At 56.8% G+C, this 22,363-nt stretch overlaps 4 protein-coding genes and 1 long non-coding RNA gene across 6 annotated transcripts; 2 read left to right on the top strand and 3 right to left on the bottom strand.

Moving 5' to 3' along the window:
* The first annotated feature begins 921 nt into the window (after positions 1-921).
* On the top strand, positions 922-4,307 carry LAMTOR4 (late endosomal/lysosomal adaptor, MAPK and MTOR activator 4). Its single transcript, XM_079944568.1, has 4 exons — positions 922-1,054; positions 1,569-1,649; positions 3,503-3,620; positions 3,970-4,307. The coding sequence occupies exons 1-4, from the start codon at positions 1,052-1,054 to the stop codon at positions 4,065-4,067; spliced, it is 300 nt and encodes a 99-aa protein (XP_079800694.1). The 5' UTR covers positions 922-1,051; the 3' UTR covers positions 4,068-4,307.
* A 139-nt stretch (positions 4,308-4,446) lies between these two features.
* TRAPPC14 (trafficking protein particle complex subunit 14) lies at positions 4,447-9,121 on the bottom strand. The gene is made up of 11 exons (XM_079944565.1): positions 8,363-9,121; positions 8,055-8,150; positions 7,820-7,949; positions 7,567-7,653; positions 7,297-7,417; positions 7,044-7,191; positions 6,831-6,913; positions 6,565-6,728; positions 5,868-6,022; positions 5,443-5,636; positions 4,447-5,331 (listed from the first exon to the last, which is right to left on the bottom strand). Exons 1-11 carry the CDS (start codon positions 8,768-8,770, stop codon positions 5,178-5,180), a joined length of 1,740 nt encoding a protein of 579 aa, XP_079800691.1. The 5' UTR covers positions 8,771-9,121; the 3' UTR covers positions 4,447-5,177.
* Positions 5,789-8,663, top strand: LOC307197982. The gene is made up of 3 exons (XR_013831563.1): positions 5,789-5,910; positions 8,147-8,226; positions 8,537-8,663. It is a non-coding gene; the product is annotated as an uncharacterized lncRNA (long non-coding RNA).
* Positions 9,122-9,300: 179 nt separating the features above from the next.
* On the bottom strand, positions 9,301-14,921 carry GAL3ST4 (galactose-3-O-sulfotransferase 4). 2 transcript variants are annotated; one of them, XM_079944566.1, is made up of 4 exons: positions 14,849-14,921; positions 13,409-13,721; positions 12,784-13,228; positions 9,301-10,668 (listed from the first exon to the last, which is right to left on the bottom strand). In XM_079944566.1, exons 2-4 carry the CDS (start codon positions 13,531-13,533, stop codon positions 9,646-9,648), a joined length of 1,593 nt encoding a protein of 530 aa, XP_079800692.1. In that variant the 5' UTR covers positions 13,534-13,721; positions 14,849-14,921; the 3' UTR covers positions 9,301-9,645. The 2 variants fall into 2 exon arrangements, with proteins under 2 accessions (XP_079800692.1, XP_079800693.1); XM_079944567.1 differs by having other exon boundaries at positions 12,925-13,228.
* Positions 14,922-16,000: 1,079 nt separating this feature from the next.
* On the bottom strand, positions 16,001-21,856 carry GPC2 (glypican 2). The gene is made up of 10 exons (XM_079944122.1): positions 21,645-21,856; positions 20,825-20,983; positions 20,180-20,502; positions 19,276-19,356; positions 18,380-18,542; positions 17,999-18,129; positions 17,639-17,788; positions 17,410-17,549; positions 17,136-17,311; positions 16,001-16,388 (listed from the first exon to the last, which is right to left on the bottom strand). The coding sequence occupies exons 1-10, from the start codon at positions 21,808-21,810 to the stop codon at positions 16,141-16,143; spliced, it is 1,737 nt and encodes a 578-aa protein (XP_079800248.1). The 5' UTR covers positions 21,811-21,856; the 3' UTR covers positions 16,001-16,140.
* Positions 21,857-22,363: the final 507 nt, after the last annotated feature.

Raw genomic sequence — 22,363 nt, 5'->3', positions numbered from 1 at the left:
TCCAGTCTTCAGTTTATGGGTATTTAGGTTGCTTCCATTTCGGGGCTATTGTCAATAATGCTGTTATAAACATTTGTGTACAAGTTTTGTGTGAATGTATGTTTTCAATCCTCTTAGGTATGTATTTAGGAGTGGAATTTTTAGGTCATATTTAACTTTTCTACATCTAATTCTCATTTATAAATATAGTAACTCTATATTTAACTTTTAGAGGAAACTTGTCAATCTGTTTCCCACAGCAACTGCACTATTTTACGTTCTTGCCAGCAATGTATGAGGGCTCCAATTTCTCCACATCCTCATCAAGTATTTACCGTTTTATTACTACTTATCATTTTCCCTCACCCACATTAACATTGCAGCAGCCCTAAAAACTATTTAAATTAAAAGAAAAAATTTCTATGACACTCATATATTTAAAAATGACTCCAAGGTCATTTTCTAATTATTCCTGGCAGAGAATATTCAGTATTGCAGCTGCCTTGGCTAGCGAGGGATCAATGCACCATCACACCGTTTCTTACAGAATCCCGGGACAAAAAACCACTTTGGGAACAAATTTCTGTCTTAGAGAGCTGCCCGGAGTAGGCCCAAGAGTAGCACTTGAATAGCTCTTCATCTGCATTTCACGTTTTTTTACTCTATTCTCTTACTGTCCCACTGCGGGCGGTCTAGCCCTAGGTGGAACCCGGGCCGCCTCTGTTGCGCAGGCACAAACCCTTAGCCCAACCTCCTCCCTCCGGCCCCGCCCCCCCAGGCCCGCCCCTCCGCCGACATGCCCCCCTATCTCGGCGCTTTGGGGCTGAGGGAAGAGGAGATGAATGTTAAAGAGGGTCTGCGGCCAATCCGCGTGCGCCTCCGGGAAGCGGCGCTCCACACTGGCAGAGTAAGTCTGATGACGTAGCCACTCTCCAATCCGCATTCTGGGGGCGGGACTCAAGTCGGGCGGTGCAAGGCAGGAGGAGGAGACCGCCGGGTGGAATCACGTCACCTGGGACTGGAGCCGGAAGCTACGTCTGGCAGTGAGCGCCCCCCAGCACCTAAGGCTGCGATGGTGAGTGAGGACGCATGCGCGGGACTACGCGCCGGGGGTTCGGTGTCCCTGCCCCCCCATCTCCTTGGTCGCCCAGTCCTGAGCCTGCACTCCGCCCTCACCTCCTATCCGCCCCGGGACCGAGAGGGAATGGAGATGGAGGGGTGGCGACGTAGAGGGCTGAGCAGGGGACGGTGGGAGGGTGTACAGAGGCTGGGGAGTAATCTGAGGGGGAGCGGCGGGCCACAGGTGGAATTGGAGACCGGGCTGAGGGGAGTTGTCTGTGGGGTAGCAAAGGTGGGGTGTGGAAGGCCGGTGGAGCCCAGGGGCAGAGAGTGAGGACTGACGGACGCTCAGGAAGATCAGTGTTGAAGGCCATGTAGAGGGAAGAGGGTCTGGAAGGGCCCTGGCTGGGGAAAGAGGCCTGGGGGGCCATTGTCAAGAGAGAGTCTTGGGTTTGCCAAGGGCTGTTCTTGGGTTTGCCAAGGGCTGTTCTCTTAGCCTGCTGCTCACTGATTGCATCTTTACCCACTAGACTTCTGCACTGACCCAGGGGCTGGAGCGAATCCCAGACCAGCTCGGCTACCTGGTGCTGAGTGAAGGCGCAGTGCTGGCGGTGCGTTTTGGAAAAGGGAGGGGGGGCTCCTCCAATACACATCGCCCGATGATGCCTTCTAACGTTGCCCAGTTTAACCTGATTTGTCTCTGTTCTTGATTTTTACCTGGTATCATGCCTGGCATATAGGAATTAAATTCAGGAATTAAATCAATTAATCTATCTCTGGAATCTTAGTCCTGTAACTGTTTTGAGGTAAAAGAGGTTTACTGACTTTACCAAAGCCAAAGTAGTTACAGGTTTGTTGATAACTGACATTACCTGAGTTATTCTTGAGTATGTCTTTATTTGGTATTTATTGAAGAGGCTTGGTATTTTGTTCTGCAGTACAATATAGTGTCAGTGCTCTAGAAGTTTTCAATCTAGCTGGAGAGACAAGGCTTAAGGTTAAAAGTTCAGCTAAAGTATTGCACGTGGTAAAGATAACTGAAGGAGTCCAGAGAGTGAAGGATTCAGCCCTTTGTGTTATAACTTGTGTTTTGGCAAGGAAACTTTCTTGGAAGAGACAAGAATTCAGCTGGCCTTAAAAGATGGATGGTTGTGAACAGGCAGAAAAGAAAGAGCATATTCAGGGCTGGGAGGTGGACATATTTGCAGGAGTGTGACATCAGCCTGTCTGAATTGCTGGTGGGTTTATGTTGAAAAGATTTGGAAACGTTTGGGGGAAGAAGAGGATATGTTAAGGAAAGATCTGATTGGGGAGGACTTTCAAGGCTGGGTTAACACCTGTGGATTAATCTTGGGGGGTAATAGGAGCTTTGAAGGGTTTTTGAACAGAAACAGCTGATGAAGTGATTGAGCGGAATTGTTCTATTAGGTGTAAAGATGAGCCGGAAGGAGAGGGATTCAGAAGCAGGGATGCTGTTGCCAAAATCTAGGTATGAAACAGCTGGTGGCAGTGAGAAGGAGCAAGGAGAGAAGAGATTTTTTAAAGGAAGAATCGATATGTCTTCGTAATGACTAGAGATAGGTAATAGAGGAGATAACTTTTCCATGCTGTAAGACTTTGAACTCAAGCCTAGAATTATGGTGCCTTAACAAACAGGGACTTAAGAAAGGAAGTTGATTGGGGAGGGGGAGAGGTAAGGGGAGTTTTGGTGGCTCAACTTTAAACACTGAGTTTGATATAGAATAATAGCAATTAAATATATAATGCTAGGAGTTATTCTAAGCATCTTACTAATATGCTCTTGTAACCCTCACAACAAGCCCATAAGATAGGTATTGTTGTCCCCAATTTACAGATGAGGTAACTGAGGTACAGAATGTCCAAGAGAGCAAAGCGTGCTGAATTTGACTCACTGGGAGGCCCATATTGAGGAGGTAGGAAGAGGAAGTTGAGATCATCACGAGAAAAGAGGAAGCCCAGGCCACTGTGACATCATTACCCAAGGGCTAGGTAGTAGGAAGGGGTTCAGGGACAAAGGGGATGTTATGTTTCAGATTCTGCAGACAGGGCAACAAACAGGAAGACTGAGGAAAAGACGGCGCCTGGGACAAGTCTGTGGTGGGTGGGCACTGATGTTTGAGAATGTGATTTTATCAAGTAAGTGGGAACAGGGAGAGAAATCAAGATTCAGGGATTAGGAAAACAGCGTCAGTAAAGAAATTGATGAGAGTCACTGCTTCCCAGGAGGAAGCCCGGTATTTTAAGGTTGACAAACAGGATGGCATCAAGAGGGGCAACAACGTCACAGGGCAGTTTTCAGGTGGGTCTTTCCAAAACCGGGGGTGACCTTGGGGTATTGGAAAGTGGAGGCAGGTTACAAGTGCTAGAGCCAAAGTGTCCTCGGAATTTTCTCCCAATTCTGTTCCCTAATTCCTGCCATCTTCCCTCCTCTGTCTGCATGCAGTCATCTGGGGATCTAGAGAATGACGAGCAGGCAGCCAGCGCCATCTCTGAGCTGGTCAGCACGGCCTGCGGTTTCCGGCTGCACCACAGCATGAACGTACCCTTCAAGCGCCTGTCGGGTGAGCCCCTGGCCCTGGTGACGGTGTTGGGGGGTGCTGCTCCCCGAGGCTTCTCTTCTCAGGGAAAAGCACCTGTCTCCTACCAGCCGCCCACCACCTCCCTGGAGTCCCTGGTTCTGGCCACTCTGTTCCCCTTGGTATTCACCCCTGCATCAGAATTATGAGAAAGCAAGAGAAGGGGATTTAATGGAGACCTCCCATCTTCAAATCTCTGAGCTTGCAACTGTCAAATTTCTTTGGCTTTGGAGCCCAGCCAGTTTATGGTGACCCCCAGGGAGGCCTTCGCACCCCACTAACTCTCTGCTCCCTTCCCTCTCCCGGGGCGGGGGAAGGTGTGTCTCCCCTCCAGTGGTCTTTGGAGAACACACGCTGCTGGTGACCGTGTCGGGACAGAGGGTGTTTGTGGTGAAGAGGCAGAACCGAGGCCGGGAGCCCCTTGACGTGTGAGCCTGCCAGAGGGCGAGGGGCAGAGGTGGACGGGGCCGTGAGCCTCTGTGATGAGGAAGACGCAAACCTCCCCCCGCCTCTCTTGATTGCCATTAGAACTAAGGCTGTCTGCTCACCCACTTCCCCACCCCTACCGGGAAGGGCAGAGGCTTGGGGACTCTGTACTATGTTAAGGAGAGTGAGGGCGAGGGGACCTCCCTCTCCTCACCTTCCCTCCTAATAAATGTGAGTCTGATGTTCCCAGGCCCAGGGATGTGTCGTGTGTATTGGGGGAGGAGGGTCACACCCCATGTGTCTTCCAGCTTCTAGGGCCTCAGCCCAGAGGAGTGGAGCAAGGCCACCTCTAGACATCTAAAACTGGGACTCAGAAGAAAAAGAAAATGGGTGGGAAGGGAACTGAGGGGAGCTATTTGGTGTACATGCTAAAGGAAATCTTTCTGAGCCCCTGGCTCTCTGCTCCTGCCACCAACACACAAAGAACAGTCATTCTTCTCCCTCCTGAACAGGTATTTAATAGTCTTATTTCAGTTGGAAGCAGTAGTTGGAGAATAAGTTACAGGAACAGACAAACCAAAAAAAAAAACCCAAAAAACCAAAAAACCCCACATAAAGTGCTTCAGACTGCAAACGTAAACATGAGGACGAGGGGAGGCCACCAAGCGCTCTCCCCTGACCTGAGACAGGAGGGTCATGTCATTGTCGGGTCCCTTTACCATCACCACCCTCTGATCTCAGCCCTGCGGGTGGGAGGGAGGGAGGGAATGTCAGAGGCAGGGAAGACAACTTAAAGGAACGAGGGGAACACTTTGTAAACTTAGAACCAGGGTGCAAGGCAGGGGGCAAGGGAGCTCCTGGAGCCCTTGCCTTGGCCGAGGGGTGGGGCCAGCCCCCCCAGGAGGTCCGGGAAATACTGCTGGCTTCACGCCGCAGCCATCCCTGTCCATTTCACAGCTTCTTCCCTCGTCCCTCATCAGCAGACACAGACAGGCGGCCCTGAGGGCCTCCTCACCCTCGGTGGGAGGCATCCCAGGGGAGGCACAGCCTGGAGGGAGCACCGCTCCGGGGGCTGTTGATTTCCAGGAGTGTGAGAGGGAGGAGAGCTGGATGGCGCTACTTGACGGGCTCCACCACCAGGACCTTGCACTCGCGCTTGGCGATCTTGTCCAGAGAGAGCACAGCCTTGTCCGGGGGCAGGTAGAGGGGGCGGCTGACAGGCGAGGCCACGGGGGGCGTGATGGCCCTGCGCTCCATCACGCTGCCCGACCTGGGGGAAGGCAGAGGCTATGAGCTCTGGTTGGACCCAGGGCCCCTCCCTGCTCCCTCTCCAACTCCAGCCTCTACCAAGTCCACTGGCACCCCTCCCGCGGTTCCGTACCTCATGAGGTGGCTGCGGGAGGGCTGTTGGTGGGAGAAGGACTGAGAGCGGCCCAGGCTCGCCTGGTGCCTCTCGACCAAGTCCCGGACGGCAGGGCTGCTGGGGCTGCTCTTGCGAGAGAGAGGCCGGGCCTCTGGCGGAGGGTGGGACACGCTGGCGGTGAACTGCAGCTTCAGTTTCATGTGCTGGCTCAGCTGGGGTAGGGAGACATGCATCAGCCACCCAGCTCGGCTTCCAGGCCCCGGACCTCCTTTCAGGTCATCTTCCCCACTTGACAGGCCGAAGTCGGATCTAAATTCCACCTTCCCTCCGCGCGGCTTTGTAGCACCACCCATTATGCTTCAGCCACAGAAACCAGCGGCCCTGACTCCTTCCACCTGACGCTCTGCCTCACCCAGCACACAGCCTGGCCCCCACCAGCCCACCTCGAAGAGTCCCGTCCTCAGAGCCTGGAAGGCCACACTGAAGGTGAGCGCGCTGCCCTTCCGGGAAAAGCCGAGGTTGTTGAGGGGTGTATGGCAGACGATGGAGTCCAGGGCTGCCTGCATGGCCCGGCGCTCCTCCTCACACAGCTGCTTTCCTGCGGGGGACAGAAACGGGGGCTGGGAAACACATCTGTATGGTGTTCCTCAGTTTGCAGAGGGCGTTCACGAGCACAGTCTTGTTTTGATCCTCAGAGCCACTCTGTGGAGTAAACTGAGTATATGCTATTGTTTGCTGAATTTTATAAATAACAGTAGCTAATACTTACTGTGTATTGAGATCTATTCTAACCACTTCACATAATATTAACTCACTAAGTCGCTGTAACAGCCCCACGAGGTATTATTTTCTCTGTCTGAGAGATGAGAAATCTGAGGCTCAGAGAGATTAAGTAACCTACCAAAGGTCACATAGCTAAGAAGTGGAAGAGGTACAAGTCAAACATACCAGGGAGCCCAGCTCCAGTGTCAAGGCCCTTAAAATCACTCTGCCCCGCGGCCTCTCTAAACTCTCCATTGTGACACCATGGAGACCACCCTGGTTCAGAGCCGAAGCAGCCGGCCACAGTCACCCATCTCTGTGACTGCTTCCCTTCCCCTCCCCTCCTTCGGGACAAGGTTAGGCCTGGCAGCCACCTACCAGCCTGGGCGTGCTCTGGGGTCCACACGAGCCTCACAGCAAGGAAGTCTTGGAGATTGTTGAGCAGCGTATAGGTGACAGTGAAACGCTCGTAGGTCCGAACAGGGGACTCACAAGAAGCAGTCATCACAAAGCACGGGCGGTCCAGGCGGATGCTGGGCAGGCTAGAAGCAATGAGAGAGGGAAGCAGGATGTGTGTGTTTTGAAACAAAGATGAACAGGATGGTACCCAGGCGGGGCCAGGGTGGGGTGTCCCACAAACTCACCGGTAGTGGGTATAGATGCTCTGGGTAAAGGGCAGCTTCGGCGTGGACCACTGAACCACAGCGATCAGGGGAACTTCTAGGCCCTGCCAGAGGGACAAAGGGAAACATCACATGTATCAGAGGTTCCCTCTCCCCTTAGTCAACCCCCTGGCCTCTTCCTCCCACTGCATTTTCTCACCCTTTCTCCTGAACACACCAGTCTCTTATACTCACCTCCTTGGCCCCTGGAGGGGGCTGCTCACCCCCTCTGAGCTGGAACAGGAAGTTGTGTTCCTCCAGGGCACTAAGCAAGCAGGGGAAGCAGCCAGAGGTACCAGGGAGCCGGCAGAAGGAGCCCATAGAGACTTCCCCAGATTGGTGACTAGTTCAGAAGAAAGGGACCAGAGCTGGATCTTTCCACACCAGAGCTCTCGGCCCTGCCCCCATCCCCACCACTATGCGGCCCTGCCCCTCCCCAGGACCTCACCAGACATTGTCCACCAGCAGCACAGAGCCATCGGGCATGACAGGCAGATAACTGGCATTGAAGTTTGGGAGAATGCGGATATCCCAGATGGAAATTTCCTCCTGGGAGGAGCTGTTCAGCACTGTCGGAGGTAACCAGCTCAGCTCAGAGTATCTGGACCCCTTGGACCCCACCTTTTCCCCCCTAAAATGGATCTATCCCCACCAGAGTAACTGACACCCAGTCAGTGCCCTTGCTGCTGCCCAAGAACTGAGCCGCCAATCTGCTCACCCTTGAGCACGGTCAAGTGTTTTCCAGCCACAGTGAACTGGCGACATTTCAGAACTGGAGGAGGCAGCAGAGTCAGCAGGGTGCTCACTGCAGGAGAGGGCGGAGGCAAGAGATGATGGGCTGGGTGAGCCTCATTCCAACCCACAGTTCTAATCTTGCTCTTCTCTCCAGCTTGGGCACTTGCCAGTATCACCCCTCCACTGTCCCCCAAATTCCAGACTCCAGCATTTCCTCTCTGCATTCTCCTCCCCACCTTGGGCCTTGAAAGCGCTCTGCTCGCCCCGGAAGGTCTCCCCAGGAGATCGGGTTTGCAGCAAGCGCAGGTAGCCTTGATCTCTGACCTCTGGTGCCTCAACCTCCCGCTTCCACACGGTCACTACAATCTGAACACAGGGGACACAGGACCACAGTCGAGAGAAAAGACACACAGCCAGCCTCAGCAAGGGCGTCTGAATTAGGACAACAGCTCCACCCCGTGCCAGCCTTACCTTGGCCTTAGGTGTCCCTGGGGGCAGTCTATCCAGTGAAACGGTGAGTGGGAAGATGACCTCATCTGTGGACACAATTGGTTCCTCCACAGGCAGCTGGGTTGTGAAAAGGGTGAAGAGGTCAGAAGAGTCAAGGCCGCCCGCAGCGCCAGCGTTCCCTTTAAGATCCGCGGTACGTGGTTCTCGCCCTCCCCTCTCCTCACCCGTCATCGGCCTCCCGCTTCCCTCCAGCGTCCCTCTCCCCTCCGGTCTTTGGAGCCCAGCAGACCGCCCCTCCGCCCTGTGCCGTGTCGCCCCGAGCTCCTCACCGTGGTCGCTCCCCCTGAGGTAGCAGGGCCCGGGCCGTGGGTGAGGAGGGGGCTGCAGCCTCGAAACAACCCCCCACCACCAGGGTCCCCGCCCCCCGGGGGTTCGGAATCCTGGTCGCCGGAGCCACCGCCCACGGGCGCCCCTCCGGCGCTGACCGAGGCCAGGGCGGCCAGGGCGGTCGCCAGTTCTGCCCAGGCCCCTCGGGAGCCCAAGCCCGGGCCGCCTCCGGCGCCGGACCCCACGCCGCCCCGGCAGCGCAGCACCAGCAGGAAGCGGACAGTCTCCCCCAGGTAGAGGTGGTTGCGCCGGGGCAGCGCCCGGTACCGGCCTGGGTCCCCAGCCAGCTCCGCGCGTGGTGGCAGCGGCACGGCGGGGAAGTACATCGAGTAGTCGCACTGGGACTCCATGGGCGGTGAAGGCGGCGCGGGCCGGGGAGCGAGGTGGGCCGTGGCCGGCGGAGGGCGAGGGGGCCGCTGGGGTGGGCCCGGGGAGCCCCGAGCCCCGACCGGTGCTGCGCGCGGCCGGACCGGCCCGACAGACCAGCCGGGGCCGGGAACCGGGGCAACGAGCCCGGAACCGAGACCCCGTGGGGCCGGAACCCGGGTGCTGGGCCGAATGACTGGAGAGACACCGGAACCGGAAGGGAAGGGGCGTGGCCTCGGAGGCGCCGGAATTTGTGGGCGACCGGATTTTGGACAAGAAGAGCGGCGTGTTCCTGTGGTTAGCCCGCTGCGTGAAGGGTTTGGGTGAGACTGCAGACAGACCCCTTCTTAGAGAAGAACTATGAAGAGAACCCCCTCCAACCCCGTTTCTCCCAGGAAGATGCTCCATCCCCTTCCCTTCCGCCCTATATAGAGCAGGTCAAAGTTTCAAATTATTTATTCATCCAACAAACATTTCATAGTGAAATGAGTATAGCCCAGTAACAAATATTTCATAGAGAGATGGACGCGTTATTCCTATCCCTTGTGTCCCAATTTCTGCCGTACTCCATGGTTTGCTCCTCCAGGGGGGCTTTGAGAGTGCTGTTTGGACCTGGGGGGGGGGGCACGAGGTGCTGGGAAGGGAAAGGGGCAAGATGGGGGGAGGATGCTTCTAGGACTAGGATTCCTCGGCACAGGCTGGGGCCTGTGGGGCCCACATCCGTGCTAAGTTCCACTGGTCCTTTGGGGAGCAGACATGGTCTCTGGGGGAAGCAGAAAGGGCATGTGGCTGCCTCACGTTCATCACTGTGCCCCTGTGGCTCAGCTGCTTTTCAGCCTAAGACTTAGTGGCCTGCTGCCTAGGGGGAGGGTAGCCTTGAAGTCTTGAGGGGCACAGAGACTGTTGGGGGGAACTGCTTGGCATCTAGTTTGTCCTTGTACTGTAGCTCAGGGGTAGCCAGGCGCTCACACTCCTCCTGGTCTTGGAGGCTCAGGCCACTCTGAAGCACGTAACCCAAAACCTTACCTGATCCAAACTGGAAAGGGCGGAACCGCCGGTCAGTGATGTACTTGGGGTCTAAAGCCTCACCCCCCACCAGACAGTGTTTAGCCAGGGCCTCTCGGCGAGCCCGGAGCTCCGCCACAGCACTGTCCAGCCGGCTCTGGCCGTATTGCTTTATCCGGGCCCACAGGCTGCGGTTGAAGTGAACATAGAGAGCCCAGTCCAGGTTGTTCCAGGCTCGGGCCCTTGCAGACAGCTGCCTGTCCTCAGCAGTCAGTCCACCATCGCCGACAGCACTTCCGCCCTGCCCACCTCCAGCCTGAGCGTTGTGCATGAAGCCCACCACATCATCTAGACTCCAGCACAGGGCATCTGCCAGCAGGACCAATGACTCGTCAAAGTACTCGGCCACCAAGACCAGGTCAAAGACAGAGTCCAGCCAGGCCAGATTCCACTGGATGAAGGATGAAGACCTCAAATCTAAAGAGGCAGAGCTGGACGTCTGGCTGTGACCATCAGCAACAGTGGGAACGGGATGGAAGAGAGCATTGGGATCCAAGGTGTGGGCTCGCAGGCCAACACCAGAAGGCAGCTGTGGCGGGTTGGGATCTCTGGGGGGATGAGGATTCCCTCTCTTGGTCCTCATCTCTGGGGGAAAGGGGAGGCCAAAGTCAAACCATAACAAGTTGCGTGCATAGTGGTCCCCACGGGCCCCGGGCTGGTAGAAGGCTCGGGGATTGTCCAGGAAGGCAGCCAAGGACGGTGATTTGCGGAAAGCCGATGATGTGGATTTATAGTAGGAGAAGGCAGAGCGGGCCAGAGCCGCTGGGTCTCGGACAATGGAAAAGAAGAAGCTGTCAGAAGGCATGACCTGAAGTACCTGCAGAGAAGAGGAAACAGACATAAGGAGAGAGAACTAAGCCAGGAAGAAACTAAGAGCAAACCCAGTGCCCACGGATCCCCCAGCCTCCTCCAACCTCCTTCTGACAGCTCTGCTGGGAACCCCCAGCTTCCTTCACCAGCTACATAGATCTTGGGTAAGGCACTTAACATCTCTGAGACTCAATTTGCTTATCTGCAAAACGGGGATCCATCATACCTTCCTTCCCAAGTGATGATGGAGGTTACATGAGATAAGGATAGGAAGGAACCTGGAACATGGGAAGCTCCTGGAGAACATTAACTTCCTTGGGCCTTTCTGTCTGCCTTGGTCAGTAACACTTCTAGGAATCAAGCTTTGTGTTCACTTCTCCAACAAAAACCTAAGTGCCTACTCTGGGACTCTGTCACAACTCCAAGAAAGGAGCTGGCCTCAGGCCTTCTCAGGAGGATCACTGGCAGCAAATAGGGAGGAGACAGAGCAGTCGCAACGCTGTCTCAGGTATAGGTGTCAGGGGCAGGCCAAGCCCAGGATGGCCGAAGGACAGGGCACTCCTGGGCCTCCTTGGCATCTTGCAGAGCAAGAGACACCCCTGGAATGGGCACTGGGGAGCCATGGCCACTCGGTAGGGTGCTGCTCTGAGGCCTAGGATGTGTGGTCCCACTTCTGGGCAAGAAGGAAGGTGGGGATTGGGCTGAGCCACACCCTAGCGTGGTCCTTCAGGCAGATCCATGCCAGAACTCAGCTCTGGGGCTCCTTGAAGGGTTTCTGCCTCTGAACGCGACCTCTGTCATTGAACCTGACTCCCTGACAAGTCTTCCAGTCTGCTCTGCCGATGTGGGCATGCCTGCAGGGCGAGCCTGTGAGCTGTATGTCTCTTTGAAGGCATAGGGAAACAGTGCAGAGAACGGTCTGTGGCATCAGATGGACCTGGAATAAAATCCCAATTCAGCCATTTACCAACCCTGTAACTTTGGGCAGGTTATCGAACTTCTCAGAGCCTTCTCAGAGCCTCCATCAGTAAATCTGGGTTAACACTTACCTTGAAGGATGTGGAAGTGTGGGGAACATGGGGGGTAGTGAGGGGTGGTGACAATCATCCTAAACTCCAGAGGAACCTGCCTCAGTGACCGCTGTCCTCGCCTCACTCCCAGCAGTGCCCCCTCGCTTCCCATTAGATCACATTCATGCTGCTCAGCTGCTTTCTCCTGCTCCAGCTCCAACAGGACTGCCTTTGCAGCCACCACTGAAGTTCTACCACCTACACACGCACACACACCACTGCCACCATGTCTTTAAGATGTTTTGCTCTAAGAACACTTAATATTTTCCTTACTACAAAGTCATGTCCACCCTTTCCTATAAAACCCACCTCTCCAGAAAGCCCCACCTCTTTTGATGACTATTCTCCCCACAGTTCCGAATACAAACACACATACACACGCACACAGCCCACAGAAGGCACTTTGACTTTGGAGCAGCTGGGCCTGGGTTCAAATGCTAGCTCTGTGGCTTTCCGTTAACAGAGGCCTGTCACTTAGCCTCTCTGAGATTCAACCTCCTCATCTGTGTAGTGGAGACACTTATAATGCCTTCCTGGCAGGATGACGGTAAGATGACTATCCAGCACCCAAGAAGTATTCAGTGAAAGTTCGCTCTTTCCCTGTATGTGTTCATTTGCCCATTGATTTTCTTCCTCCAAGAGGTTCGCGCGCGCGCGCGCGTGTGTGTGTGTACAGATGACCTGTGAGTGCGTGCACTCATCTCCCCCTTTAGAACTGAGGCTCCAGGGGTTGGGGGTGGGGCTGGGACTGGGGCTTGGCATGTAGCTGATCTTCAAAATCTGGCAGACGTGGTGAGGGGAGTGAGATGCAGCCGGGTCAGAAGGCAGTGACTGCACAGGGCCCTGGTAGTGCTAGCGGAAGGGGCCAGGAAGGGCCAGGTACCTGGAGGGAGGGTTGGCGGGGTGGGGTCAGAGTTGGCGGGACACTGATGCCAGCAGGATAAATTGGTCAAGGAGAGAGACTGCAGTAAACTCTAGATGGAGAGGGCAGAACTTCGGCTGCCAGAAAATTCTGAGGAAGGGACAGCTGAGGAGGGGGCAGCAGGACTCACCTTTGTGGCCCCCATGCCCAACTCTTGGGTGAGGGGATGCCTGGGGAGCCTCCAGGCCTGGGGTCTCCTCCCCTGGTGGTCTTGGCTACAGGCATGAGCCCATCTCTCGCCAGTCCTGTCCACCCCCTCGACACTCCTCACCTCTTTCAGGTTGAACCTCATGTGATGACAGAGGATGTGGAAGGGGGACTGGGTGCCTCCACCCTGAGGGCGGTAGCCTTTGACCCGAGAGGCCTGGAAAAGCTTTGGGTAGCCGAACTGATAGCGGGCGGGGAGGGCGAAGCGCAGCCCGTGTCGGTCCCCGTAGCGGTGAAGTAGACTGAGCACAGAGCTGCTCCCGGATTTATGCGTCTTCAGGAACACGAGTCGCTGCCGTGGCAGGCAGGATGGAACAGCTGGTCCCGGGGTTGAGGCCCAGGACTGTCGGAGCTGCAGCCCAGGTAGCCTGGGGAGAGACGGGAGGGGAAGTGTCGTGTCCCTCACCAGCAGGTGGATGAGTGTCTTGAGGAGAAAGGACGAGGGCGTGGAGCGTCCTCTGAGTCCCCAAGAGTCACAGCCCCAGGTGGGATGGGGAGGAGCAAGTGGGGGGGCATCTGTGGGGCGTTGGGACAAGATGGGAACTCACCTCCTCTGGAAGGGACCCCCCCAGAGCTGGAGGGCAAATCCGATGGTCATGAAGACTCCCAGAGCCACCCCCAGGCTCCGAGGCCCCCAGAGGCGCATGGTCCTGGTAGGAGACAGAGGGCCCATGTGGCACAGGGAAGGGGGTTGCTAGAGCGGGGCAGGGCAAGGGCCAGGCACAGAGGCAGAGACAGCTTGAGACAGCCGTGCAGCCGCGGAAGGCGCCGGTTCGAGTTTGGGGGTTCATTCCCCAGGTCTGCTCGCAGCCCCGGTTGAGTCTGCCCCCTGAGTTAGCAGATTTTTGCCTCTGTCAGCGTCTAGAAGGGAAATGAGGGGGAAGGAGGAGAGTCTAAGGAGGGGGTAGAGCCTTCTCTCCTGCTGCTGCTGCAGCTGAGACCTCATTCCGGGCAGGGGGGCAGCGGAGGGGGGAGCCCTCTCTACACCCAGATCTTCTAGGTGCCCCACGACTGCTTCTCTGCTGTCAACCTGCAGCTCCTTCCAACCTCCACTGACAGCTCCTCACTGAGCCCCAGGGATTTGGAAGGCAAAGGGAGAAAGATCAGACCGGTCCGCTCATACCAGTGAAACAGACATCACCGGGCCCCTGACCACCTCCTCTGCCCCTCTGTCTGTGACATGTCGGGCTGAAGAGCCCCATTCTGAGGCTGAGAGGAGAAGCCATAAGGAGCGAATGAGGGCCAGACAGGGCACCAGCTTAGGAACCCAGGGAGGTGAAACCACAGGAGCAACTTTGTAAAGAATAAGAGCCGCCCAGCTCATCTAAGCTCAGGTATGCTTTCCCTCTTGGCGCCAGGCAGAGCCCAGTGTGTGAGAGGGCCTGGGGGGGTATAGGGTTGTTTAGGAAGCCCAGATCCCACACACCCCCATTCCCACTTTCCAACCCCAGCAGTGCACCCAGAGGGGATTGAGAGGGTGGGGCTGGAGAGAGACTGCGACACAAAGAGACAAAACCCGAACGCCGAGCTTCAGAATTCCTTCCCAGGCCCCAGCTTCCCAATCTACTGAGAGTCCAGACCTGCCCCTTCAATTCCAACCCGCAGCCCCTCCACCAAGCCCCGACGGCCCCCTTCCAGGACGAGCCCGGAGCGACCCCAGGCAGAGAACCCACACTGGCCACCTAGAGACCCGCCCCCTCTGGCATCATCCCCCAATTTCCTCCCCCAACCCAGCCTCCAGGATCCAGCCCCGCACTGGACTCCTTCCTGTGTCCAGATTTCTTCTATTCCTTCCATCCATCCCTGTCTCCTCCCATTACCCCCGATTCCAGCCTGCAGTTCCCTCCAGCTTTGGTGACTGCTCAGTCTGTTGCCAGCCCTGAGTCGGCTCCCTCTGGGGTTCTCTCTATGAAACCCCCCCAAGTCTCCTCCCATAAACTCTAGAGTCCCTCCACTGGCCGAGGCCTCGGCTTCACATGCCCACTCACCAGGCCACCTGAGGAGCAGCAGGGAAATCGGGGTCTGGCCCTCCCGCCTGCTCCAGCCACCGCCCGGTTTCTCGCTCGGCTCAACTTTCCCCCTAAACTTTCTCAGCGCCCAGGCTCCTCCCCCTCCCTCCCTTTGTCCCGCCAGTCTCTGCAGCTGATTCGGCTTTGATCGCGTCTCTGGGTCTCTCCCTCCCTGCACCTTTCCCTCTTCTTCAGGGCACCCAGCCTGCCATTGGAAGACACCAGTCCTACCCTCCTTTGGCACTTAAGAATCAATTATACTTTTTCTTTCAGCTTTCTGCAGAACAAAAGCCTCATTCAGGCAACCAAAGGAAAGAAGGAAAGAAGAAAGGAGAATGACAGACAAGAGTTGAAAGCAGACATTGTCAAGGACATGACAAGGTAGCCAGAGGCTGACGCAGAGAACTGGGGCCCCGACTCTGACGGCAGGGTCAGTGGTGTGGTAATATTAACGGTGGCTTGGGTCCAAAAGAGTTTTGCAGTCCCCTCCCCGCAACTCTCCCCATTTTGCAGATGAAGGTGCTCAGACCCAGAGGGTGGACAGCTTGCCCAAACTCAATCCCAGGGGACAGGTTCCAAGATAAGCAGGCAGAAATGAACTGCTGGTCACAGAGGCTCTGGGCTAAAGGTACAGAAAGTCACACATAGGGTCCAATAAATTAGCTATTTATTTATAAATAAAATCGAGCCGAACACTGAAACATGAAACGGGGAAGCTTGTGAAGGATGTGGCGGATGGCAGAGGCCATGAGATATGCTTTTATTTCTTCTTTCTTTTTTCTAGTTTAAGAAAGTGATACTGAAAAAACTCGATAGAACCCGACCCATAGATCCTGACATCCTAGTCCCCTGCCCTGCACCCCGCAAACACCAGCTTTGTCTGTTTCTGAGACCGGGTGCCCCCACCCATTCCCCACCTTCAACTTCCTTCAAACCCCTCCCCCCGCAACTCTAAAACTCCTCCCTTTTTCTCTGTTGGGGCTCACCACCAGCCCAACCATAGAGGCTGGGTTAGAGAGACCACACCTCCTTCCTAAATAAATAACCCCAGCCCCTCCTCCCCAGATACCAAATGAAAAAATAAATATAGTGAACACCCATCCCCAACCCAACCCACCAATGGAAATCTGGATTTGGGGCCCCAGCCATTCACCCAAAAAGTCCCTTCTCTACCCTCTCTGCAGCCCCCTCCGACTCCTCCCCAGACCCAGCAGATGGGGGAGGAGGGGATGGGCCACGAACCCTTCTGATGCCAGGGCACCCCTCCCCAGTTATCGAGGTCCGAGCAGGGCCAGGGCTGAGAGGAAGAGAATGAGGAGGGGTTGGGTGTGAAAACTGACAGACGTCCCTCCAGTCCTGCTCCTGTCTTGGCTGTGGCGGATAATGACACCTCCTCCTTTGCCCCCAGCACCATCCCTTCGAGGAGGGCGAGGAGGCCGGGCCGGGGGGGCCACAGCTGCTGCCCCAGCCATCCAGTCATCTGCATAGTGCTGTCCCTCTCCAGAGCCGCTAGCGTCCTCTGCAGGGAGGAGGAGGATCGGAAACAGACAGGGATGGAAAAGAGAGGTAGCGGGAGACAGAGAGAGAGAAGGAGCCACAGGCAGCGAGGGAGAGAACTCGAGATAAAAACAGTGATAGGTGGAGGGGTGGAGGAGCAGGCAGGGTGAGAAGAGGGAGAAAGCGAATGACAGGAAGGTGAGCAGAGAGATCAGACACATGAGAATGAGGGAAGGCAACGAGAGACAGGAAGAGACAACGAGGCAGACAAAAAGGAGAGACAGATGGAGAGAGAGGATAAACAGGAAAAGAGAGAAAACAGACGTACACAGAAGCAGCGAGCAGACGGGAAGGGGGGGAGAGACAGAGACAGACAGTGGGAGAGAGGAAAAAAATAGATGTCAGTGCCTTGTTTCCCTGGCAAATTCTACTTTGGGGAGCCAGCCCCATGGCGCCCGCACCCCACTTCCCCACCTCCCGGGATTGCCCACTCTTAGGAGCTTCCCACCGTTCTGTAAGAGTGTTTTGGTGTCTCCCCCAGGGAACCATGAACTCAAGGATAGAGACCCTGTCATTGGTGCTCTACCCCCTACCTTTGAGTAAAGCGCTCAATACGTGCGTGTAAAATGTGTGAGTCAATGAATGGATGGTAACGGAGAGACGCCAGGGGAGGGACTACAGAAAGCAGGGGGCGGGGCTGCGGGTTGGCCCGGGTCCAATCGCGGAAAGCCGGGCGGAGCGAGGCCCTCGCGGCGGCCCGGGGCCTCACCCCAGTCCTCCAGCTCCAGGTCGCGTCCCAGGGCGGCCGCCTTCATCCTGGTCGTGGCCGCCCGGAGCTGCAGCCGCCGCCTCCGCGTCTGGAGGTCGGGGCTCGAGGCTTCCGCATCCAGCTCTGGGTTGTCGATCTGCCCGGCCTGGGGACCCCCGACCACGGGCGACAGGTACCTGCGAGCAGAGCAGCCCCGGAGGCTCCCGCCCCGCCCCCGGAGTCCGCCTCGCCCTCCCGCCCGCCGCCGCCGCCGCCGCCGCCGCCCGGCTCTCACCGGCCCCGCCCAGCTCCGGTCCAGCAGGGCGCCGCTTCCTGGGAGACGTCCGCAGCCACGCGGGGGTCCCCGCACACTGTCAGGGGCAGCCCGGCCCAGAAGCCCCTCACCCGGCCCAGCCGCTCGCGGAGCTCCCACACCTGGACGCAAAGAGAGCCCGGGAGGAGCTGGTGCGCGCGCCCCCCGCCCACCGCCGCGCCTGCGCCCCCGCCTGCCGCCCGCCACTCACCAGCCGGGGCAGGCTGGCGCCCGCAGCCGTCGTGGGCCGCTCCTCCTCCGCCGCCGCCGCCGACCAGAGCCGGCCCACCTCCTCCCGGGGGGCTGGGGCACGGCGGGCGCGGGCCGGCGCCGGTTGGGGGCTCCCGCATTCCTGGAACACCTGCGGCACCGGAAAGAGACCCCACAGACAGTCGTCCCGCGGTAAAAACTACACTCCAATACTCCAATCGCCCCCGACACCCCAGTTTATCCAGAGGCCCTACAGTGTCTCACTGACACCCTGCACTGTACCCCCAGCCTGGGGCCTCCCCCTCCACCCTTCTCTCTCCGGTCCTCCCGCCAACTCCCACTCTTCTCGTGGCCCCTGTACCTGGGCTGACAGCCCCACGCTGTTTTCCTGCAGATGCATCAAACCCTCCGCGATCTTCACCCCGATGGACTGTGCTGCTAGCTCAAAGGAAAAGGGGCCCTGGATCTTCTCGGCCAGGAACAGGAGACCATCTTGAAGGAGGGAAAGAAAGAGAAAGGGTGAAATGAGGGGACATCCAGAGAGATACTCACTGAAGTAGGATGTTCACGCAAATCCTGACCCCGGCCTTGGAGGGAAGCAGCAGGTCTTAGATGGGGGAAACTGATATGAGAAGAGCCGCTCCTCATCCTCTCCCCTCAGTACCGCTTAACACTCCCTCCCTGGTCCACCCTGCCCACCCCCACACAGACAGCCCTCCCGGGCTTTCCTGAATCCCCTCACCCAGATAGGCCCCCCAGTCAGGATCCAGTCCCTGGCTGCTGATACAGCCGTGGGCCACGTTGAGGCAGAAGCCCCGGCAGGGTGGCAGCGAGGGGACCCCCCGACAAAGGGGGCAGCCTGTCAGACGCATCACAGCCCGCTTGCAGCCTTCGGACAGCGGCATCTGGGAGCAGAGAGCAGGCCTGTGTCAACCACGGTTGGCTGCCCTCAGCCAAGCCTGGTGCTGGGCACAGAGAGAAGTCAAATGCCCCACCCCACCTTTCCCAGGCTCTCAGTGTAGAGCTGGATGTGAACATCTAGGACTGATGACCCCGTGTGGTAGCAGGAGTGACCCCAGGACTGCCACAGATCAGAGGAGGGAGGCTCCTAGGGGCCAGGTTGCAGATGCTGCTTCTTGGGAGAGATGGGGCGGTGAGGGATCTGAGAAAAGGTTCAAGGACAAGACTGAGCCCATCATGGTTGGGGAGAGAGGAGGATGAGGATGCAGGAAGTAAGGCTGGGAGGTCAGGGAGAGAATGAGCAGTAGAGAGAGGGCCTTGAAGGCCAGGCCAGGAACCTGGCCTCCAGTAGCAGGGAAGAGGGAGCCACTGAGTGGTCCTGGAGAAAACCAGGAGGGCCAGTACTCCAATCTCAGAGATGCTATGGAGATGAGCAGGCCCGTAGAGGCTGGCAGGGGGTAAGAGTCATCAGAGGGTCAGAGGTGGGAGGAGATCATGGGTCATGACACAAGGGAGACTCCAGCCTTTCTGATTTACCCTGGGATGCCAGGGCTTCAAGGCTGATATGGGAAGGCCCCAGGCCTCTCCTGCCAGCTGGCACCGGACTCTTCTTCATGGGACCTTTCCTGCTTCTTGTCTCCCTCCCTGGGCCCTGCCCATACTCAGGCTCCCTCTAACCTTAAGCGTTTCGCTGACCACATCTCTTCCGGTCTCCAGGCCCTGGATAAAGGCCCGGGCAGCCACCAGGGCCCGGGTTATCTGGGGGAGGGGAAAGAAGGTGAGAAAAACCACAGGACTGTTGAGGGTCAGTCAACACTGGGACCAAGAGACTGCACCAAGGGGATGAGCAGGGGGGTGAGGTTTGTAGGGTTATCTTGGGGTGGTTAGGAGTGTCAGGTGGTCCCGGGAGGCAGGTTCAAGAGGATCAAAGGAATCACAGTCTAGAAGGACCCAGGGGAACTGGGCTTGGGAAGAGGTCGAGGGATTACATTTTACAGGGCTTGGAGATAGAGGGGCTTGTATCAGAACAAACACTGAACCCGAAGCCAGGAGACCTGGGTGTGAAACATAGCTCTACCACGTATTGGCTGTGAGACCTTAACCTCTGGGAAGTTCAGTTTCCTCATCTGTAAAATAGGAATGCTAATATCTACCTCCTAGAGTTATGATGATAATTAAATGAGAGACTATAAATGAAAATTCTTCTTAAATATTAAGTGTCTAATTCACAGTTAGTTGAACCAGAGGAAGCCAAGGTATTGGGATTAGGGAGGAGTTGGCAGAAAGGTGGGGTGAGGGGAGGCAAGAGCAGGTGAGTGGGTCAGCAACTTGTGTAAACTAGGACACAGAAAGGGGGCCATCCAATTAAAGGAGACCAAGGAGCACTGGGTCAGGCAGAGGTGACTGAGGCTCAAGATAGGGGTCACCAGGTCAGACATGGCTGCCATGCAGGATAGAGGGATCACCAGGTCAGGGGTGACTGGGGCATGGAAAGGGGGTCATTGGGCTGGAGGTGAGTAGTACATACTTCAGAGGTCACTAGGTCAAAGGTGGCTGAAACTCAGGCCTTGGGGCCCCTCACCTGCAGGCGGAGGCGGCGGGGTGAGTCCCCAAAAGGCTTCAGAGAGTCATCAGCAGAAGAGGCCAGGCGCGTGAGGCAGAACAGGTAGTCAGGGGAGAAGATGTACTGTGGGTGCAGCAGGGGGAACATTTTCTCCAGGAGCTGAGCCCAGAAATCCACCAAGGCATCATCTAACCCCTCACCGGACCTCTCATAGTAGTCCCGTAGCCGAGAGAACAGGCCACTGAACAAGGGGGTGTGCTGGGCATACAGGCGGCCGAAGGAGCGCTGGAAGAGCAGGGACAGGGAGTGCTCGGCTGATGAGAGCATCTCCCGAAAAACCTCTGTGGCAAGTGTAGAGAAAGGGGTGTGAGGTGGGGTAAGGCCAGAGAAGGATGGACAAGTGAAAGGGCAGAGGCAGGAAGAGATGGGCATGGGGAGAGAAAAGAAAAGTGAGTCAGAAATTAAGCAACTCTTAGAGGTCTGGGCAAATTGGGGCTGGGGGTGGAGGGCAGGACCTTGAGAGAGCCTAGGGTGGGGATGCGGGGGCTAAGCCAGGGCCGGAGTGCCTTAGGGATAGAGTCAGGAGCAGGGACGGGATGCTTGCTCGGGTCATGAGCACAGAGAGGAGGTGCGAGGCCAGGTTTGGGGACGCCAGGTCCTCACCATCAAATCTTCTGTGCCGGGCAGCCAGTGTGTGAACCAAGAAGGAGCCGCTCTCTTCCACCAGGCCTCGGAAGGTGGCCTCAGTCTCCCAGGTCAGCTTCTGCTCTATCTCACTGGAACAGCAAGTGTACTCCTGGGGACAGATCCGGAGGTGCTCACCTGGACAGAGAAGACACGAAGGAATGGTGGGAAGTCGTGTCGTGAAACTGCTTCCTTCTCCTGCTGATCTCTGGGGGCCATCCTTTCTCTTTGAACTGTCTGGTTTCTTTTCTATTGTCTGCCACCACATTCCCACCTGGCTCTACCCCCTTCTTATTGTCCCCTCACCCATCCCAGGTCCACTGGCACTAGCGATAGGATCAAATAAAGATGGGCCCATTTAGTGATCAGAGGGTCCTAGGTAGCCTGCCTAACATCGCACACCCCAGGCCTCTAAGGACTTACAGGATGGCTTCAATGGGAAGAATGGGGTTTGGAGGGGTGGGATTACCTGGTAAGAAAGAAAGTATGGTCATAGAAGGGGCTCATGGAAATAGCGAGGGGAACAAATTGGGCTGTGAATAAAGAAACACAGAGGCGGGTGCTAATTACTAGAAAGGGATTCCTGGGGTGGGGGTGGAGTAGAGAGCTATTATCTGAACAGGAGTGTTATTGTGATCCTGGTAAAGAAGTTCCGGAGGAGAAGAGACATTATTACTATGAGACGAAAAGATTATTATAACGGCCACTCTGAAAGGGAAGAGAGTTATTGTGAGATGGGGGGACCGGCCCCCGCCCCCTCCCTCGCCCCCAATTCTCTAGTCTTCCTTTTTCTCCTCACCTGAGATCAGGGCGGGAGGGAGTAGGCTTAAGCTATATCCCCGGGCCCCCAGGATCTGCCGGGTCTCAGTGCAACTCCGGGTGACCTTTGCCTCGATACCGGGTCCAGGACCAGGACCGGGACACAGAGGCAACAGCAGAAGCAGAAGAGATCGCAGCGCGTACATAGCTGCTGCCACCTTGGGACGGCAAAGTGGGTCCTAAGAAGGAAAGAAGAGCCGCCCGAACTCAGGAAGCCGGTTCTCTGCCGCGGGATCGCCCCGCCGGCCAGAGAAAGAGCGCGACCTCCGAAAACTGAACACGGAGCACGATCGCTGGACTAGGCGGCATCTGCCGAGACAATGGGAGCGGGAGCCGGACAGGAGGCGGGGCCCGGGGCGGGGCCCGGCCAATGATGGTAAGGAGCCGGACTCAGGGGCGGGGTCAAGGGAGAAATTAAGCCAATGTACTGGGGAAGCTCGGCAGTGGGGCGGGACTCGGCAGGACTAAGGAGGCTGGGGGAAGGGCGTGGCCTTCCTCGGGGGCGTGGCTATTTGGTTCGCAAGGCGGGGCCCGGGTGGAACCCAGCGTGTGGTAGTTGATGAAGCCAGATTAAAGGAGCTCTTACTAGTGCAGTGTGAAACCCGGCCAATGGGGGGGGAACTTGGGGGCAGAGGAGCGGGGCTGGGGCGGGGCCGGGAGGAGCCGAGTTAAAGCAGGTGGCCAGCGCGCGGGAGCCCA

This window comes from Stenella coeruleoalba (genome assembly GCF_951394435.1).
Source record: "Stenella coeruleoalba genome assembly, chromosome: 15".
Classification (NCBI taxonomy): Eukaryota; Metazoa; Chordata; class Mammalia; order Artiodactyla; family Delphinidae; genus Stenella; species Stenella coeruleoalba.
This window is presented reverse-complemented; position numbering and strand designations above follow the sequence as displayed.

Bases quoted from the DNA above. Each gene is read 5' to 3' on its own strand.
- LAMTOR4 (XM_079944568.1), top strand. The intron at 1,650-3,502 runs GTGCGTTTTGGA...GTCTGCATGCAG, and splicing joins GTGAAGGCGCAGTGCTGGCG to TCATCTGGGGATCTAGAGAA. The intron at 3,621-3,969 runs GTGAGCCCCTGG...TCTCCCCTCCAG, and splicing joins ACCCTTCAAGCGCCTGTCGG to TGGTCTTTGGAGAACACACG.
- TRAPPC14 (XM_079944565.1), bottom strand. From the start codon at position 8,770: ATGGAGTCCCAGTGCGACTACTCGATGTACTTCCCCGCCGTGCCGCTG. The intron at 6,914-7,043 runs GTGAGTATAAGA...TCCCTCTGGCAG, and splicing joins CCCCTCCAGGGGCCAAGGAG to GGCCTAGAAGTTCCCCTGAT. The intron at 6,729-6,830 runs GTGAGTTTGTGG...CATTGCTTCTAG, and splicing joins AGCATCTATACCCACTACCG to CCTGCCCAGCATCCGCCTGG.
- GAL3ST4 (XM_079944566.1), bottom strand. From the start codon at position 13,533: ATGGGCCCTCTGTCTCCTACCAGGACCATGCGCCTCTGGGGGCCTCGG. The intron at 13,229-13,408 runs GTGAGTTCCCAT...GTCTCTCCCCAG, and splicing joins GGGGGTCCCTTCCAGAGGAG to GCTACCTGGGCTGCAGCTCC. The intron at 10,669-12,783 runs GTGAGTCCTGCT...TCTTCTCTGCAG, and splicing joins TGGGCATGGGGGCCACAAAG to GTACTTCAGGTCATGCCTTC.
- GPC2 (XM_079944122.1), bottom strand. From the start codon at position 21,810: ATGTACGCGCTGCGATCTCTTCTGCTTCTGCTGTTGCCTCTGTGTCCC. The intron at 17,312-17,409 runs GTGAGAGCCGGG...CTCTGCTCGCAG, and splicing joins ACCGGAGCTGGGCGGGGCCG to GTACCTGTCGCCCGTGGTCG. The intron at 16,389-17,135 runs GTGAGGCCCCGG...TCCTCCCTGCAG, and splicing joins CCTGGAGCTGGAGGACTGGG to AGGACGCTAGCGGCTCTGGA.